General features: G+C 45.2%; 1 protein-coding gene across 6 annotated transcripts in view; it reads left to right on the top strand.

Moving 5' to 3' along the window:
- LOC144158603 (uncharacterized) overlaps positions 1–19811 on the top strand; it is a 74537-nt gene that overhangs the window by 2771 nt on the left and 51955 nt on the right. For all 6 annotated transcript variants that reach the window (XM_077689607.1, XM_077689602.1, XM_077689605.1 and 3 more), the window contains exons 2-5: positions 4013–4159; positions 4225–4287; positions 9679–9729; positions 10309–10399. In XM_077689607.1, coding sequence (XP_077545733.1) covers positions 9685–9729; positions 10309–10399 — 136 coding nt within the window. In that variant the 5' untranslated portion in view covers positions 4013–4159; positions 4225–4287; positions 9679–9684. The remainder of the gene's footprint in view (positions 1–4012; positions 4160–4224; positions 4288–9678; positions 9730–10308; positions 10400–19811) is intronic.

The raw sequence follows: 19811 nt of genomic DNA, 5'->3' as shown, positions 1-19811 counted from the left end.
TTCGTATGAGCTAGAGAACATACACGCGACAAAAATCGGTTGTCTGTCCCTTTAACGACCAACTGCACTAAATTTTCATTCCCCAAATTTGATCCAAATAAGTAGTTTATACTCACGAGATCATCATGGCCAAAAAGCTGTGCACGCACAGAGTATAGTAACTACGGTGAAACCTCGTTGAGCCGTACCTGACGGGGACGCAAAGAAAGTACGTACTAACTGGCACTACGGTTTATCCGAATGCATTAGGTTAAACGGAAACCGAGTTTGGGATTCGGCTTAATTACGTATAAAAAGAAACTACGGCTTATGCGGGTACGGTTTAATGAGATTCCGCTGTACTGTTGTTCAAAGTAGCTTTCTAGCACACGACATTTGCTCGTGGCAGAGAGTCACGTCAAGAAGTTCCAGGCGGCCTGTGACCGAGAAGAGGAACCGCTCCCTGTAGAGGTCGTGTTTCTCTGCCAGGTGCAGGGTTGTCCTCACCAGGGCTTTCACTGCTACACCATCAAACTGTACTGCTGTCGGCATCGCATATTAAAACAAGCTGCATAGAGAGTCATATCCGCCATTTCTCAATGGAACGAAAAAATTAGAAGCCTGCAAACTATACACATGCTTGCAATGCTTTTGGAGTTGGCAAATATTTTTCGCTTGAAAATAAAAAAAATCTCTTATAAATACGTGACCACTTGCTTTTCCAAGTGCAGTATTTGCTGTATTTAGCCTAGCCCAATGCCACCATCATGCCGTGGGCCTCTCCAAAAGTTTGATGACCTAACTAGTGTTGTAAGTGTGGGTGTAAACATCTGTGCGTATTTTTTTTCAGTCGCTAAGCGAATCAAAATGAGCCTTGCTCCTGCTAACATATCACGTACGCACAAAGACTGGCCTTCCTCTCCTGTAAGATGAAACTTAACAAAACTGCTCCTTTCTTAAATGAAAAGCTACATTATTACCTGCCGCGGTGGCTCAGTGGCTAAGGCTTTGCGCTGCTGAGCACGAGGTCGCGGGTTCTATTGTCGGCCGCGGCGGCCGCTTTTCTGATGAGGTGAAAGCAAAAACGTCCGTGTGTACGAGATTTCGGCACGCGTTAAAGTTCCCCAGGAGGTGAAAATTAATCCGTAGCCCTCCACTACGGCGCGCCTCATCGCCTGCATTGCGTCAGCGTGTTAAACCCTTCAATCAATCAGTGATAAGCTACATTATCGTTTCAATTGCGAAATGAAGTATTTACTTTGGTTGAGTCTTAGATTGAGTTTACCTTAAAGGGACACTGAAGTGAATTTGTCAAGCTCCCGTTTTTGCTTGCACTGCGTAGACTGGCTCAAATTAGCACACTTTTCATCGTTTATCCGGTTGACAAATCGGTAATTATTTGACAAAGCGCGAAAGAAGAAAAACTACCATGCGCGGTTTGCGGCGGCCGCACCAACTAAGGCTGTGACGTTGAGAGGAGGGGCGCCGTGATTGGACGATGCCCAAGGTTAGCAATCACACAAGTTTCGGTTTCGGTTTCGGTTCTGTAAAACATAACCAATGGCTTTGTTGGATGGGCATTCTCAATATCTCAGTAATCATCGTACCACGCTTCTGCCATGTTGTCGGCTGTAAAATGCACAAGATAAGCCTCCCAGGACGGCTTGTAGTCGTAGCATTCACTAGCCGAGACCTACGCAGTGCATCAACGCCCTCCGCGTAACCGCAGACGCCCAAATGTCATGCGCTTTTCCCCCATATTTGGAGCTTGCCTCCCTCATGCCTGTATCGTAAAAAGCGTGTTCGCACCAGGCCAAGGGTCTGTTCATTCTGGCCTGTGCCCACTGCCTGCAAGCAGTCGGTGCTTATGGCAACAGCACGCCAACGAGAACTCGCTAGCGCGCCAGTGCCAGCCTGCGCGCGTTTTGTGAACTAGTTCGTGTAGCCATGAACGTTGCGGCCCCAAAAAAGGTGAACTCAATATAGAAAACATCGGCGGAAAACAAAAAAGTTAACTTACAAAAAAAAAAGCACGTACCCGCGGGGATTCGAACTCGTGACTCGCAAAACATTTGCCGCGAATTCCTAGCGCCTCAAACCGCTAGGCCACGGAGCGGGACACCAATGCCTATCTAATATAGGGTATATATTGTACAACCGCTTTACACTTTTATTTAGTTTTGGCATTTCAAGCCGCTTAGGTGACTATTTGTTGTACTGCGATCATGCAGTAAGCGTCGCCCGAGTTTCCACAGTAGCTCACGTCTAGCAATTGCATTTCGTAGACGGAAAAGCGTTCGCAGATGCGTAGTCGTGCTGCTGACCGCTGTGCTTGTTCGCCCAGCGCAAAAACGTGCTTCCCGCGCCCTAGTTTTACGCTGTACGGTAAAAATATCAGTTGATTTTATTTGCTTAGTACCTATATTGACTTCGCTGACTCTTCTCCCGCCTTCAAGAGGCCTTATATTTTCCTACTGGCGTACCAGTCAGCGAAGCGTCGCATGTGCAGCGCTTGTGTGAAGCGACCTTGACTTGGAGCTAGATACAGTGTACAAACAAACCAAGTAAAGAAAGGCACATTCTTCCATTCACAAACGTGTCCTGGCTTCGTTTCAACTAAGCGAACGAATTGCGACCAAGCAATTTTTTTTAACCTCCTTGATTGCGACGACCCGCAGGCGGCCGGCGGACGAAACGCTGGGCCGACTGGCTCTGTCGGCCGGGGAGCCGTGCAGTAGCGCAGCCGTGGCGCAGCCAATTGCCAGCTCATCCCCTCCTGACGTCACACGAAAACGCCACAGAAAATGGGTGAGCGTAAAGAGAGGAGGACAGCGTTTTCGAATTAGTTTTTCTACTAAATAAAATCGCGTAAACGCACCTAGAGTGGTCGAAACATGGCCTGGGGACTCCGGACTACAATTTGCGCTAGTAATCCCGCAATGTTTACATATCACTTCAGTGTCCCTTTAAAGTCATTGACTGCACAATTCCTTGGTGAAGTAGCAAACAGCAGTATCGAGATAGCTTTTTGCATTTTAGTGCATCACCTAGCTTCGGAAACCGATGTACAGTTTCTGGCCAATTTTACAATTTGATGCTCGATGTGCAGCGAGGCGAAAGTAACTGGGTGGATATTCTCAAAGCGGTTTGTGCCTGAAGAGAGTAAAAACAGTAATGCCACCCGTGCGGAGCTTGTTCCCCCAAAAAAGCCAGATGACAGCCAAGGCACCGGCTAACCAAAGTAGCTTTGCTATATCATATGAGCAAATGGCTTTATCAATTTGGACTTGCTATTTTGCTCGCAATGCCATGGATAACTACCCCAGCAGGTGTTTTGATTGAAAAATTACCGCCGGACAGCCCCTTTCATCTCGTTTGGTAACGGTGCAATGCTAGAATGGCATTTAACTCTATTAGCTTTGGCAAAACGTTAAGAGAAGTTCTTTTGTGGATATAACAATGCAAAATGTGATGCTCTGAGTGAATTTAGAGGCTACTGTAAGCATTCGCTGGTACTGGTGCGCCCACTTTCACTCTATCACTTATGTTACGTCTGGCCGCCTATAATCAGTTTCGGCTCCGAAAATGCCAATCACAGGCATTTTCATCTTGCGCACTCCTGTTTGAGATGCAGGGTTTTGCAGTTAGCACTCTTTTTATAGATACTATTTGATCATCTTATTTTTACGCTGTCAAAAACGAGTGCAGTTGGCTATTAAGGAACTTAAAAAAAATGGGAAGAAGCTTGGAATGGCAAGACGTTTCCGAGACCCACAGAGAAAGCACTCTTCCAATCTGGTTAGGTGCAGAAGGGAATGAAGAATACATGTATTTACCACGAGTTGTTTTGTGTCATAAGGAGGTTTATCTGTTTACCCGTTTCATGGATTGTTAAGGCAACTCTGACCGGCAAAACTGTGTGCTTGTTGTTTTCTTCAGTGAAGTAAAACTAGCAATCAGCCTATTACTGGTCGTCTTGGCATTCAGGGTTATTGTGTGAGTTTTCACTCGTGGTTGCATTTTTCTCTTCCAGCGGACCCAATACCAGTAGCAGCCATTCCTCGTTGAACTTCATTGATGCTTAAGAGCTGTGTCATGGCAACACCTGCAGGCAGAGCGCACAGCCAACGTGCACGCCGCAGCCGAAGAACACAAACAGGCATTACCACCAGGGCCATAGGTACCGTCCCTATTTTGTTTAACTGTTACCTTATTTGCATTGCTGACCGTAAATTGTCTTGTCAGGTACCCAGTTCGCTACCACAGGGCTCATCAGCCAAGGCTCCCAAACAGCAGAGGAATTTTCAGGTTTGAATCCTTCATTTTTTTCACTCGTATGACTAAGCTGTTCAGTGTTAAAGCAGTCAACAGAATGAAATTATTTTTATTGTAACGTGCAACTGGGATGGATGGATCTGTACTTTTTCTAGTCTTTGTGCATGACGATGATATGAAGCCATGAATTCTTTTCATGTGTGAATATTTCAAGTACACTGAGCACATTTAACACCAACCAATACTTAAAGTACACTCAGCTACCCGAGATAATAATCATCTGGATACGTGGGCATACATTCCCTGCCAGTAATGAGGTGGCCCTTGCCACTGTCCACGCATTGTGCACCGAACCATTATCTAAGAGGGACAAGCATTCCCTGCTGCTCCTAAGACAGAACCTCTGGCAAAAGATGAAGGTAGTCTGGCCCACTACCACTAAAGCAGAAAAATACTCTTGGCTCCATATTCAGAGTTACCCAGAGAAGAAGCAACCAACCCCTGAAGGCTGCAATCTCCTATCCTCGTCGCACCCTTCTTAATGCCGCATACCCCACTCCATACCTGGCCACTTGTAATATCGGTCCCTTACCTGGCACCTCATACCATCACGGATGGGAGTGTGGGCAACCCCTAGGCGTACCCCCCAACCATTTCCCTCTTACGAACAGTAGGTGTCCTGTCTGAAAAGCTTGGACCGTGGAACCCAGTGCATCCTGGGCTAGGGAAGGTGACCCGGCAGATGCCCGGAAAGTGGCACCAATGCTCAGCCTCCTACCAAAAAAGCCATTGGTCATTGCGTATCATAGGGGTGTAGTGGCAACGCTGTTGTGTTCGTGCTGCAAAGGCTGCAGATGCTGTGGAAGTGCGAAAATGATCGTGCTCACATTTTTAGCATATATGAAGCGATACCTAGTGCTCCAAATTAGGTTGTAGGTGTCTTCAATGCTGTCTGATAGCCTAGAGGTAGCATTTGTGCAATTCTCACTAAATGTAACAACCTACCATTGCCAGAATACGCCTCGAGCTTTGCAATCACTGTGCCGCCTGCCGCTGCTTCTCCACGGCGCTTATAGGATGACTGCTGCACAGCTGATAGCAGCTCGTGCAGAGTTTTGGTTCTGTTTCGCTTCTTTTTGTCTTTCCGCACCCTTAACAACTTGTTATGGTGATATCTGTTAGCAAATAGTACATTTAGAGAACTTCAAAAAACAGCTGCGGCCTGATAGAGTGCTCGAATGCCACGAAGAGCTATTTGGGGACGCAGTACTGCAGTCTTCCTCGCCGCTCTTGCAGGAATCAGCAATGGCAGCAGCATGTCGCCATTGTAACCTCCGAATATGTCAGGCGCAAGTGAATTCTATTGTCGCCTCGTTTAGACCTGATACTGGCACAGTGAGAGGTTGGTTCCGTTTTGCAGTGCGAATAAGGAATGCGGCTTTGTTTCGAATATATGCATCGTAGAAAAATATGATTCAGGAATGTGATTACCTAGTACCTGACAATAACTTGTGCCTTTTATAGAAATAGAGGCCATACGAGCATGTTAAGTATATTCCAACTCTGTGGGTCGTTAAATATGTGCCCACTCCTACCTGATAGCAAGCACCATGGAGAGTTAATGAAATCACAGAAAAATAAATGGTGTGCCTTGTCCGGAAGTAATATAATAGCTCCTGCGGGAATGAAAAAACCCTGCGCAGCTTCGGAAATGCTAGAGACGTTTGTCTTAACTTGCAAGGTAGGGCTCACGAGACCGGCACGATGCGAAATGCACCGATATGTTCGAGGACTGGGTGGGGAGGGGAGCATTTAACTAGTGTACAAATGCGGAGCGAAATCAAGGAATGACCGTTTCAGTAATCACAGACACACAAACTGCGCATTCACTTTCCTTTTGTTTTTTTTACTTGAATGACCAGCTGATCACTCGGTGGGCTCATTTTTTGAAGTGTACAACAAGCAAAAAAAGTTGTCATTGCAAGAGTGTGGTATCTGGTAAGGCCCTCCGATTTCAATTTTGTGGCAGATTCTGCAGGCTGCCTGTCTCATATGACAATGTTTCGAAGAAGCGTTTAGCTGCGGATGCGAATATAAGCAGAGGATATATGTAGCAGACGATGACTGCTTACGAGGGCTCACCTCTTGACGAGACAACCCAGCCGTGAATTCTGTGTGCTGACTCCCGCATGCAATTTTGCATTATCCATCGTACCTATTGCGTCAGCATGTCCGTGAAATATATGCCACATTGGCTTGTTCACGGTAGTGATCAATATCTGAGATATGAAGCTTAACACGCTCTGTCAGGTATGAGTGCTCCTCTAGATTATGTAAGCACATGAAACCGATTTATATCATATTGTATAGTGGTAGCATGAGCGTCTGAACAAACACTGCTTACGGAGATGTTGTTAATAAATTTCAAGGCAGCTGAATTACAATCAGCTTATGCTGGTTTCGCAATGCCGGCCTGTGACACTCACCTGGCGCTTATGTGGACCGAATGTACCACAGTAAGATCGCGTCAGAAACATTTACACTCTCCTCAATGCACCACATTTGCGAACAGAGTGATTGCTCTGCATATATATATGTATTTTCAACGCATACAAACTGAAAATATCAGTCGCGAACATGCCACAAAAGCAGCGGTGACAGTGGTGAGCTTGCTGAAGTCTCCCACAACTGCTTTCGAAATGGGCTGCCAAGGGGATTTCAGTGGTGGCCCTACAGGCAGCGCTCGAGGGGTTTAGGGCTGTCTGCAAACCTCGACGCACTAGGCACATTAAGTATTTATAGAGACATTGGGAGCCGACGCTACGTTCCCCGCACCCTTCAACATGAGCTACACCTAAACATGGCGGTATGTTGAGGTCTGGGCCTGTTGCTTTATGATAGCTCAGAAAACAAAGTAGTGGAAAAACAGTACACAAACACGAGAAACAGTCTAGTGACGGTCTTTATGCCTTTGTTTGTCCTCTTTTTGTAGCATTTTTTTCACGGGCTTTTCATTCTGTGATCTGTTGAAGGATAGAAGATAGAAGCTTCAAACAGCTGTCAGAGCCTTGCTAAAGCATTGGCTGATGAGATTCATGTCTTCTTACCAGGCAGGAAGCTCCAAGGTCTTGCTGGGTACCAATGTAACTGCAGTGGACTGTGTACACCTCGTTCACTGCTTTTTTGTGTGCCGCGTGGAAAATTCAAACCCCCCAGAAAAAAAACTTGATTAGCCCGTGAAAAGGGGTCACACCGAAGTCTCATTTCCTGCGCCTCAAATGATGAGTCTTCTTAAGCTGGACGAAACTCCAATTTTCTTGGGACTGAAGCACTTGATGAAGTGTAGCATGTTACCTCACAGTCTGTTTTCTTGAACATGGCCTTGGCAAATCATACAACACAAAAACAAAGAACCAGACGAATTGATATTGAAGCAAATACCAAAAGTAGGCCATGGACTTCTTCAGTCACTTGTGGTTGGTTTGGACATCGGGGCCACACCCTATTGCAGCCTCAACAGTGTTAAGAGTGGGACCTTTGGGCAGAGTTTGTAAATGGAATGAATGCGACTTGTGCAAGGCTTGAAGGGTCGTGGTGCTGTGGCTGTGAGACACATCGTCTGCAGAGATAATACGGAAATCCACTCCAAACACATTATCCTGGCTTTCAACTGCACGACAACTCCAGGAGTATCAATATCAAGGGCTACATTTAAAACCTGTGCTGTTGCCTAATGTGTCAGCATTTGGGCATGCAACCAACTCCTGCCATGGCTGGCTTACAAGGGTAAAGCTTTTGTCAGGTGACAACCGAACAGAAAAAATTAAGGTTATAGAAATTCACATGCAGCAACTACCAGGGTCCACACCTGGCCTACTGCAGGACCTCGGAGAAGTTTCATCTGAATATATAAATAAACAAAGAGCACGGATAATATTTCTTTCCTATAGGCATGCAACAGGTTTCCTTCTGTACTGCTAGGGAGGTATGCCATCACAGTTTGCCCAGGAACGAAGTGACAAAGTTTTCATCAGCAACACAGGGCCTCGAGATGACCTGTGTCCTGCCGCCTCCCACGTTGAGTTGCCTTGGATGGTCCAGTTCATCACCGTACCACATGCCAAGCCAACAGTGGTTGCAGTGGCCACAAGCACTGGCAAGAGCAATGCTGTGCATTGTTTCATCAGCAACAGCTACCACCCTGCCACCGCTGTTTGTGTCACCTGCTGCGCTCTTGTGCTGTAGGTCAGCAGCAGACCTAAAAGTTGCTAAAATATTACTTTGGTTCTGTGCGGCAAAAGGGAAAATATGCGACACTAGTTTTAATTAGGGTGGTTATTACAAGTTGAAACTGTCAGACACAGGGTGCACTAGTCAGGTGCGATAGATGAAAGTAGTAAATAACTTGTTTTCATTTTTGGCATTTCCTGCATCATGTGGTTTTCAACTAGTGTTACATTCCACTCTTTGGGCAGTGTACACCAGCATGATCAGTTTTTACATTTACAGTTGTTGATCAAGGGAACCTGGCTTGCAGTCTTCGTTTGCTAGCCCATGTTAGGTGCTGTCACGCCAATCTGAAACATTTTTGGTCTGTCTGTGGCCCGATTCAGCCAGCCGGCCAAAGTGAAACAGATGCTGTGTAATAGTCTTATATATCCACAGCCAAATCTAAACATCTAAGTCCGGTGTCAGTGTCCATACTTGTCAACGTTATACCCACAGCCAAATCTAAACATCTAAGTCTGGTGTCAATGTCCATACTTGTCAGTGTTGTGGAACAAAAACAAGACATTACGCAACTATAAGGCAGAAAACCAATACATAAATGACATTTGCAGTGTTTATTAAAAAGTTTATGGATGCTTGGTTTTCAAATGAAATACATCGCCTGCAGAAAACCGTCACCTGCTGTTGCTTGCACTACCTCCTGGTGGCATTTAAGAAATAAAGCGGCAACAGTATAAAGGTTCAACTAGATAGGTACCACATTCTGCTTGGAACGCATGTGGAGTAGGGAAACGTGGCTCTATAAATGTTGTAGTAGGGTGCCTCAATTCACGCACCTCTCCGCCGTACGGCAGCGCTGACATTGAGGCACTCGGCATGCAGCAGTGGAAGGCGGTAAACTTAAACTGACTTGAGCAAACCTCTAACATATTATCTTGGGAGGAACAAGACAGGAGAGGAACAAGATTAGAGGTGAGTGGGAAAGACAAGGCAGGCATTTACTTGGCAGGGGCGCCAGTCAACTATCGTCTTTTGTCGACATTTGCAACGAAAGGAGCAGATACGCGGGCATTTTTTATTTCACCTATTGTTCATAACCTGTGCATACCCACCCGCCATCAATAATTTTATGCCTCTACGTTACTGTGTGCATCACCTTGAGCAGTAAAAACATTCTCTTGGCCTTACATACAGGAGCCAATGGACAGGAGTGTGAGCAGTTTCCGGCAACTTTTCTGGACAGTGGTGAGTTTTGTTGGCCTGCCTGTTTGCGATGTGGTAAAGTTCGAGTTGCACCATTTTGTGGGCCTGTATGCCACAAGCAGAAGGGACGTTGGCACTCAAGTTGTGTCAAGAAATAAAATAGCAGGTGTGTGCCTGAACTACCAAGCATTTTCAATGTGAAGCCACTGTTTACAAAATGCCACACGTTAATGTAACTACAATGTAATGCGCAGTACACTACCATTGCAAGAAATATTTTGGCACAAATCTTCGTTTCAAAAGTAACCACGCTTGCTTGTGTGTAATGAAACAGCTAAAGGTAGCTGCTTCAGATATCTTCAGAATTTCGTTCGATAATTTGTACAACCCCATCTTTTAAATTTTTTCATATACAGTGCGAGCATTTATTGTCAGCATTCATTCCTTTGCATGGGTACACTGCATGAGGATCAATCGCTACATCAATAAAACTGGCTGAAGCCTTTGAAAATTCTCTAGCATCAGCAAGTCCAACTTGGAGGCAAACTACAAGATAGCATGTGTCCAGGGGTTTTTATAAAGCTGAGTTCCTTTAGCTGCCTCTACATTTGATTGTTTCAGTTGTGGATGTCAATACCCCAGGTGGTGCAGTCCTTGCGGCAAAGGCTGGTCCTCACACCCGGTTCTGCGACCCTCATTCCAGCAGCACAGGGTGGGTTGCGATGCTTGCATTGCTGTTTCTTGTAAAACCGTCAACCAGTCATGGGCACGTTACCGAAAAAAAGTAACAGTGTTACAGTTACAGTTATCTAACCCAAAAAAGTAACTCTGTTACAGTTACAGTTACAAATTTTCCAAAAGTAACTAATTACAGTTACTGCAAAAAAGTAACATCGTTACTTTTCCGTTACTGTATAAAACTAAGTATTAGCTAAAAAGATTTGGCTTATTTAATAGAACTGTACGAAGGCATGCAGGTAATAAAAATTGCACCTAGTAAAGCCTCCACGAGCGGATCCTAAAATGATGCACACTCATGCCCAAACCAACAATTGTTGTGTACGCCTCATTTTTTTATTACGGAAGTATTGCTATCCATCATAAGGAACTTTATTTTTTGGTTGCTGCACTCTCACTGCAAAAAATGTATTTGCAAACACCACTGCAGCATAGGAATAGTTGTTTTGCAAAGTTATAATCAGAAAGGCCGAACTTGTACTATACCGAGTTGGAGGACAATACAGCCGAAACAATCTTTCAATGTCAACATAATTTATTTTCGCCTACAATGACGTCGCTTGACCACCCCGCGTAGTGAGAGAGAACGGGAAAACGAAGGCGGAGGTGGCGGATCGACGGAAGGCCCCTGAAGGAAAGGGGAAAAGGTCGTGGGAGTACATCGGTTGTCGAGGTGTTTTTGAAAGATACTCAAAAAAAGCACTTCGTTAACTTTTGATTTCGTACTTGTGGTCGGAGACGGAGACCAATTTGAGCCTTTGCCGAATCGACATTTGTCAGTGGGCCCTCGGAGTCGTTCTCCCGCCCCAACCCCCAGCCACCCCTATCCCCGGAAGGAGACAAGATATTTCCAAAGGGAATAGAAACTGAAATGAACGCTTTACTGTTCCCCCTCTTTCTCTCCCCCCCCCACCGTCCTCACACAGGCGGATTTTGCCGTTTCGACCGGAAAAAACTGCTCTCACAATCCCAGCCTTCCACAGCAATCACATCGCCGATCCCAGGAACCCCTCCCTTCGTTTGCTTTGAGGCGTAGGCCGAACGAAGCTCGCCCAAGTATTCCTTGCACCCAACATTCAAAAGCAGATGTAGCTACTGTTTTCGTTTCGCCTACAGCCCTCGAAACGAAGTCGCGGGGCTTTCCAAGAACATTTCTTCGTGCAGTGGCAGTGTGGTCAGACGTCTGCCGGCCAAGATGCTGGCTGGTATGAGGGCACTCGAGGGCCACCATCGTTGGGGTTGTCGTATGTGTGGAGGGGCATGAAATTTCTTACTTCCTCGACCTCGTTCGAGCACTTGGTACAGCTCGATGAAGCCTCTAGACCAGGGGTGCCAAACGCGTGGTTCCAAATACGGCCAGGGGTCTCTAAAGCGAACAATGGTCGCAAGCAACTGCGACTTGGGAATCGAACACTCTACAGCGCGCACAGGGCTGGACGAGCGCGAGGCCGCCGAGAGACTCCCCGCGGCGTTTTATGACCCTGCAAACGGGGCTGCACGTCGCTAATGAGAAAGCGACGCCTTGACCGGAGTTTTCCAGGCTTCCGCGAAAGTGAAAATGTTTCAGTGCGTTGTTCGGCATTTGTGTGTGGTTTTTTTCCTGTTTGCCTTTGTGTCAAACACTTCTACTGCACTCCAGATGTGGCGAAAATGGTGCAGCCACGCGTCGGACTATAGGTTGTGGCGCATCAACATGCATCCCCGTGCGCTTAGGCACGTGTCGCGGCGTTATTTATGGCCTGGTGGAGAGCGATGTCGCGCTGCTTAGGAAAATACTGCAGCTTAGAAACTGTGAGCCCTTAGTAGACCGCGTGGGACACCACGCACACGTGCACGCCTAAACATTTCTAGTCCAGATGTTTTTCACCCATGAGAAGGGAGTGAGCTGGCATAGATGAAGTAGACGAAGGTTCTGCGGAAGAAAGGCCGAAAAAGTGAAACGCGGAAACTGTACAACGGTCGTTAATGAGTGCTGCTGTAGGATAATTTTTTATAGAAATAAAGTAACTGTAACGATATTTCTCGTTACAGTTACTCCACAAAAAAGTAACAGTGTTACAGTTACAAGTTACTGAAAAAAGTAACTAGTTACCGGTAACGCGTTACTAGTAACTAGTTACTGCCCAAGACTGCCGTCAACTCTATGGGGAGCCCAGGCTTAAAACAACAAACCACTTTGCTCGGATTAAGGTACCTGGTGCAGGAGATTTAGTGGTGCAGGCTCATCTACCAATAGAATTGGAAAAAGGTACCAAAATACGTACTGCTTGAGGAACCTTGGCCGAGGGAACACATATATTCACATATACTGTTGACAAGAATAGTTAGAACAAAGCACTCTAATTGCCTGAAATAAAATTTTCATTTGCAAATAGGGCCATCGAATTGCATTGTCAAGGACTAAGAAATTTTGTGTAGAAGTTCTGTTGCTTAGGCTGGTAAATAAGATGGCACTGAAGGAATGCAAGCATCTGTTTATGCATTAGGGTAATCTTTATCAAAAAGAACCTTAGGAACCTGCCGAGGTACGCAAAGCATAGAATCCAGTGCTTGCTAGCATGAACACAGTGTGCAAAATATTTTTGTGTTGGTTGCTGCCTTACTGTTATGTGCAGCATATCAATATTTAGCAATGTTGGCAAAACACTCGCGTATGAATTCAAAGTCATCATGAGTGTGGTTTCTTGGGAGAGTTGGGTATTTATTACGAAAAAAGCACTGGGGTGGGGGGAGGGGTGAAGTGTGACACAGCAAGACAGGACACTGTGCTACTAACTCGTTTACTCTTACTGTGATTTGCCCGATTTTATGTGGAGCACAGTAAGCAGAAGAGAGGGGAAGGGAGGCAAACAGTGTAAAAATTGCTAAAAAAAAAGTAAGCACAGGGTGAAAAGGATGACTTGATAAAAAGGTTGCTGTAAAGGAGCCCACGTTCGCGGTAAAACGTACTACTGTGAAAAGATTTGCAATTCTTTGTCAATGAAATAGAAGCAGTGCTAACTCTCTTCTTTCAGTGAAACTATGTGTTGGGCCCCGATGATTTCTCTGGGTAATTGCGCGTTGTGTTGGGCTACTGTGGTTGTCTTATCAAACTGTGGCGTACATTTTGGCATACTCGCACAATCTCTTGAATTGATGGCGAAATGTCCAATACCCATGTTTAGAACGTTATTTTTGTGTTCTCGTAGCCTAATATTGAGGTATTGCCCTGGTTGACCGATATACTGCCTGCCACATCATAATGGAATCTACATACTACCCTCAGAATATTTCATGAATTGGGGAGGCACATAGCCAGGATTTTTTTTTTGGGTGAGGGGGGGGGGGGGGCACTAAGGTTGTTCTCAAGCCCCTCTCCCCACCCCCAAAAGAAAAAAAGCATGGTAGTTTGCAAATGCCCTTAACTCTTTCACGACGGCGCCATAAGCAATCGGAAGCCGGCGTCCGATGATTTTAAATCTCCCGCAAAATCTGAAATCGGCGCTCCACAGACAACTATCGCCATCTGGTGTGTTCATTGGCAACTTCTCTTTCAATTTCGGTTTCGTTTGTTTATGTGTCTCGTGCGGTGGCGGCGTAGCAAGAGAAATTTGAACTGAAGGGGGAGGGGAGGAGGAGGAAAAATGGCGTCGGGTTCGCGCCGCGCTCCGCAAAGTCGGACTGCAGTAGCAAGCACTTTGGCAGCTCCTGCTGTCGATTTTTGTGATTCCGGCAGCAGTGAGGGGTCAAGCAATGATGTGGGATCTTCAGATTTCAGTTAGGACGACGAAGCTCCGGTTCAGGGGCCTGGCACTTCAACAAGCGCTGGCAGGCAATTTCGTTGTGACTCCGCGCTGTATTTATAAACAAAACGTGCTTCTTATCTGACGACTGCGGTTTTAATTTTGTGTTTAGGGTCTCAAGAACGTACGGCCAGGATATTTTGCCAAATGCACCGCGCCGTATCGTGCTATCACCTTCAAGATAACGTGGCGCTCGTGTCAGATTAGCGCTGCAGCGTTCAGGTGCGACGCTTGTAGAGAGCGCTCGATTTTTTTTTCTTGTTTTTTACCACCGAACTGATAAGAATTTTGTGCGAGGACACAAAAGAGTATACCGTAATTACCCGATTCGAACGCGCCCCCGATTTTCCTGACAGAAAAACTAAAAAACTTGCACCTCCAATTGTAACGCGCACGGAACTGTGTGAGCAAGAAAAACGAATGCGAGAGAAACGGGTGATTTATTTCCCCAAGTAATCTCACTCATCTCACTCCTCGTCGCTCTCCGCTGACCACAATATCTCGTCCTCGGTGCCGTCAAGCACGTTCGCGATGCCACACTTCTGAACTAACGTTCAACCATGGTCGATGAGATCGTGGCCCACGCCTCACACGCCCATCCCGCGAGCTTCTCCAGAGGCGCACGCTTCAGCCGACCGCTTGTTTTGAACGCGTGAGAGCCGCTGCTGCCATTGCTGTTATCAAGCGCACAAATGGAACGATTTGACGATTTGTGTGAACGCCGATAGAAAAGCCTAGGCGCCTATGCTTTCTGCGTCCGAAAAATCGCTGCTAAAAGCTTTAGCGCCATCTTGACATGGTGATGGCGATGGTTGGGACGAAATTTTCGCTGTTTCAGTTTCGGTTTCGTATCCGATGCTAACGCGCATGCGATTTTTCGACCTATTTTTCTGGAAAAAAAGTGCGTGTTAGATAGAATCTGGTAAATACGGTACTTGGATGCACGTTTTACAGGGACTCACTCACCCTTGACTGCCTTCGTGGCGTGGCACAGCCGTCAACTGCGCTAGGTTGACGGGCCCTCAAAAATCCAAAACTTGGTGTACACTGTTGATTTATATGTTGAATAATAGCCAAGGAACGTAGGAACAATTTGTATATCTTAAAATACCTGAAATAATTTTTAGTCTCGGTAAAAGCTCCGATTTGTGTTTTTTGTATACTTTTCTTGGGGGCTTTTTTCTGATTACTTGACGAATAAACCGTAAGTAATTGTACCTGTAACAAAACTGCTGCTTTGTGTTTGGAAGAGCAATCTATAAGCTACAATTTCATGCATAGCAAGGCTACGTGTGTCCAGTAGCTCAATAGAAAAAAAACGTTTTGTGGAAGCACTCAAAATCGGCCGTTTTTCCGCCGTAACGAAAGAGTTAAAGGCTATGAACGAAAAATACATGTTTGGATCAGTAGAAAGACTCCATTGTCCCAATGACAATTACACCAATTTTATCAGAAACTTTAAAGTAGTAATCAAGATATTAAATTAAAGATAGGAAGCAGTGGCAACTCCTCGGGCACTTTCCGGTGAATATTGAAAATGACTAATTCGCTGGGTGGAGAAGTTTGCATCCATGTTGTCTTGCAAAAATTGTGTACAATTTTTTAATCATCTTTTTATTCTGCCCCCTCAGGAGTTTTCTCAACAACAATAAGGAAGTGGAGATCACAGGGAAGCTGTATTCCTGCCTGTCATGTCAACAATGCAATGACGAAACCACACATATGAAAGTGTGTAGCAGTAGCTCGCCCTTCATATGCTCTGTTTGCAAGGAAGTTTTCCATGAAAAACACACCCTGGACATTCACATGAGAATGCACTCTGGAAAGAAGCCGTATGTGTGCAGGGTGTGTCAGAAAAGCTTCACAACAAGGTGGCACCTGGTTGCTCATGAAAGATTGCACTCTGGTGAGCGGCCATATGTGTGTAGCGTATGTCAGAAGACGTTTGTTAACAAAAGCCACCTGGTTGTTCATGAAAGATTGCACTCTGGGGAGAGGCCGTACATATGTCGCATCTGTCAGAAAAGCTTTGTTAAAGGAAGTGACCTGGTTAGGCATGAAAGATTGCACTCTGGTGAGAGGCCATATGTGTGTGACGTCTGTAAAGAAAGCTTTGTCATAAGGAGTGCCCTTATTAGGCATCAAAGTATGCACTCTGGTGAAAAACCCTATGTCTGTGGTGTCTGTCAAAAGGCTTTCTCTCGAAGACACAACATGGTTACTCATCAAAGATTGCACTTGGGTATAAGGCCCTACATATGTAGCATCTGTCAGAAAAGCTTTGCTAGAGGAAGTGACCTGGTTAGGCATGAAAGAATGCACTCTGGTGAGAGGCCTTATGTCTGTAGTTTTTGTCAGAAGACCTTTGCTTACAAAACCCACCTGGTTAATCATGAAATATTGCACTCTGGTGATAGGCCTTACACATGTAGCATTTGTCAGAAAAGCTTTACCAAAAGAAGCGACGTGGCGAGGCATGAAAAGATACACTCTAAGAGGCCCAAAGTGTCTAACTGTCGAAAAAGCAGTGGCCGGATTAGGCATAAAAAAATGCACTCTGGTGAGAAACCCTGTCTGTAATTTCTGTCAAAAGGGGTTTACTCAAAAAGGCAACCTGGAAAGGCACAAAAGATTTCACTGTGTGGAGCTTGTATAAGTTGTGTATCCCTAAAAGCTGTAAAGGAACACTGAAGTGAATATTTAAACTGTTTTTGTTTTGATTGCATAGACTGGCTCAAGTAAACGCACTTTTCGTTATTTATGTGGTTTATAAAGCAGTATTTAACTTTTAAAGCCTGAAAGAAGAAAAATGCCAAGCGGCATTAGTGGCGGCCACAAATGCAGCAACACGCATTTGAGACTCGATTTCATCGGATAATGTGTAAGGTTGTCATTCAAAGCAGTTTCGCTTCTGTGAAACAACATGCTTGGCATCCGAGATTATCGGTGGCTGAGAATTTTCAGTATCTCAGAAATAGCCATACAGCATTTCTGCCTGTTGTCGGCTGTAAAATGCATGAAGTAAGCCTGCCAGCAGGGCTTAGAATCATAATGCTCACTAGCCGAACCATGCGCAGTTGCTGGATGCCCTCTGTGTCCCCAGAGATGATCAAATGCGAGGTACTTTGCCCCCACCTTTGACGCTTGCCTGGCCTGTGCCTCCGTCTGAAGAGGTGTGGTTGCACTAGTCCGAGAGTTGGATGATTCAGCACTGTGCCTCCAAGCAGTTGGTGCTTATGTCAACACCATGCCAACGAGAGCTCACCAGCATGTCAGTTTCAGTGTGCACACATTTTGCGAACTCGCTCGTGGAGCAACAAATGTTGCAGTGCCAAATAGTTAATACAGTATAGACAATGTTACCCAAAAACCAAAAATCAACCTAAATAAAGCATGTGCTCTCGGGAATTCGAACTTGAGTTTTGCAAAACTTGTAAACCCAGTGTTACAGATTACTCGGCTATAAACACAGGGTGTCAGAGAAGGAAATGTAAAGTTTGTATAGTCTAGCATGTTGATTTTGTTTTGAGTTTCAGCATTCCCAGCAGCTTCTATTATTATTTATTGAATAGCACTCATGTAAGCCTCCTCCAAATTCTCACAAATAGTATCTCATCTGTAGCGACTGCATTCCTTATGCAGAAAAGCGATCGCAAATCTGCGGTTGTGCTGCTGACTGCTGTGCCAGTTTAAAAAAGGTGCTTCGCACACTTTGGTTTTGCACTTCACAATAAAAGTTCCGGTATTTTAATGTTTTAGCACCTGCATAACTTTGCTGACTGTTGCGTCTTTAATTGGCCTTAGATATTTCTGCTAACATAATAGATAGTGAAGCAACGGTTGTGCGCTTGTGTGGAGCTATGTGGACATTATAAACTTTACTAAGCATTAGTCTACAAAGTAAGGGCACATTCCTTTGGGTATAAATCGTGTCGTGGCTCAGTTTCAACTCAGCGAACAGATTGCAATGACCTGCCGGCTAATGTTACAACATTTGTTGTTGCCACCCACCGGCCGACTGACAGTGTCAGGTTTGACAAGCTGTGCAGTACTGCAGTCAACTAAAGCCATCTCAGGTGAGCGTCATATGAAACGTCTTAGGAAATCAGCAATGAGGATGGGAGCACTTTCTACTTAATTCTCTGTGGACAGCACTTATTACTTGATTTTTTACTATATAAAGTCGCATATGCACACCGGAGACAGTTGAAACATGGCTGAGGGACTCCAGACGATTATTCAGTTGATGCAAGTAATCCCACAATGCTTAAGAAGCACTTCAGTGTTCCTTTAAGAAAGTGGCCTGTTTCTGATTCAGGTCAAAAGCGAAAATGCCTATGTTCTCAAGATTTCGGTGCACATTAGAGGTCCCCAGGTGGTCAAAATTAACCCGGAGCCCTCTACTTTGGCACGCCTCATCGCCCGCCTGTTTAGCGTCAGTTTAAGTCTAAAAAAAAAAGTGGTCACCTAGTCACTCATCAGAAATTGCACTCTGGTGACGGCCCAATATACGAAACATTTTCCCAAAGAGCTTTGCCCAAAGAAGGTATCCAGTTAGTCATGAAAGGCTCCATGGGTGAAAAGCCCCATGTTCAATGCACACAATCATCTTTGTCAGCTTTAAGCGCTGCTGCCATACATGTGCCAGCCATGCATTCCCTGCATGCGAGCACACCAGACGTGTGGAAAGAAAAAATGGTCTGCACAGATTTATTTCATTCATCAATCCACTAACTATGAGCAGATGTTCTTAAATGTTAGGCAGATAGGTCTGCTGGACGAAATTGCACCATGACTGGGTGTTGTGCAACAAAAGTATCACTACTGCTCGTGTCTGGCAGCTGTGCCCCCTGTTTTTTTATGCCTGTGTGGTCTATGGCCTGCTTTGTGATTGCGAGGCAACCTTAATGTTATTGTAATGTATCTGCTCACAGTTGAACCCAATTCAATGTTCTGGTTAATAAATACATGTATGACAGTGCTCATGACAAGTTCGAATTTTTTTGTTGCAGCGCCATCAAAATATCACCCATTTCAATGGGAGACGTGCGCCTCAAATGCAATGTTTAGGGTACTCGTGTCTAGTCGGATGTTTGGTTATGCAAAGCTGAAGAGTTTGCTTGTTATCGTCCTCTATAATACATTTTCTTTTGGCATAGTGGAGCACAATAAAAGCAAGCAGATTCAATGTGTCTGTTATTTTACATCACCTTTTTGTAACAAAAAAGCCCAACATTTATTTCTTGCTGCTGAATATGAAAGTAGCTGTTTCGAGATGTTTCAAGGCGTCTTCAGACGACCTGTGTTTCATGGGGTGCTACCGTAGGTGAGCTACATTTTACTTGTGGACGGTACCGACGCTTGTGTGCCTTTAAATGGGCGTGAAAGCCTAACCACCATTCTTCATTGAAGCTGCTTATGGGTAGGCTTTTATGGGTTTTCTTCCTGTCAATAAAAAAACTGGGTTGCCCGAATCCCTTGCCGCAAAGCCAGCTTTCCCAGAAACAATTATATGAGAACTGGCCGCTAAATTGACTCTAATAAGTCACCTGGGTTTTTTTTACTTGTTACATTTAATTTGCAGCAACGTTGTAAACATGATAG

This window comes from Haemaphysalis longicornis, unplaced genomic scaffold (genome assembly GCF_048455015.1).
Source record: "Haemaphysalis longicornis isolate Haplotype H1 unplaced genomic scaffold, Haemaphysalis longicornis Haplotype H1 scaffold_10, whole genome shotgun sequence".
NCBI lineage: Eukaryota > Metazoa > Arthropoda > Arachnida > Ixodida > Ixodidae > Haemaphysalis > Haemaphysalis longicornis.
The sequence above is the reverse complement of the archived record's forward strand: the minus strand, read 5'-3'. Positions and strand labels throughout refer to the sequence as shown.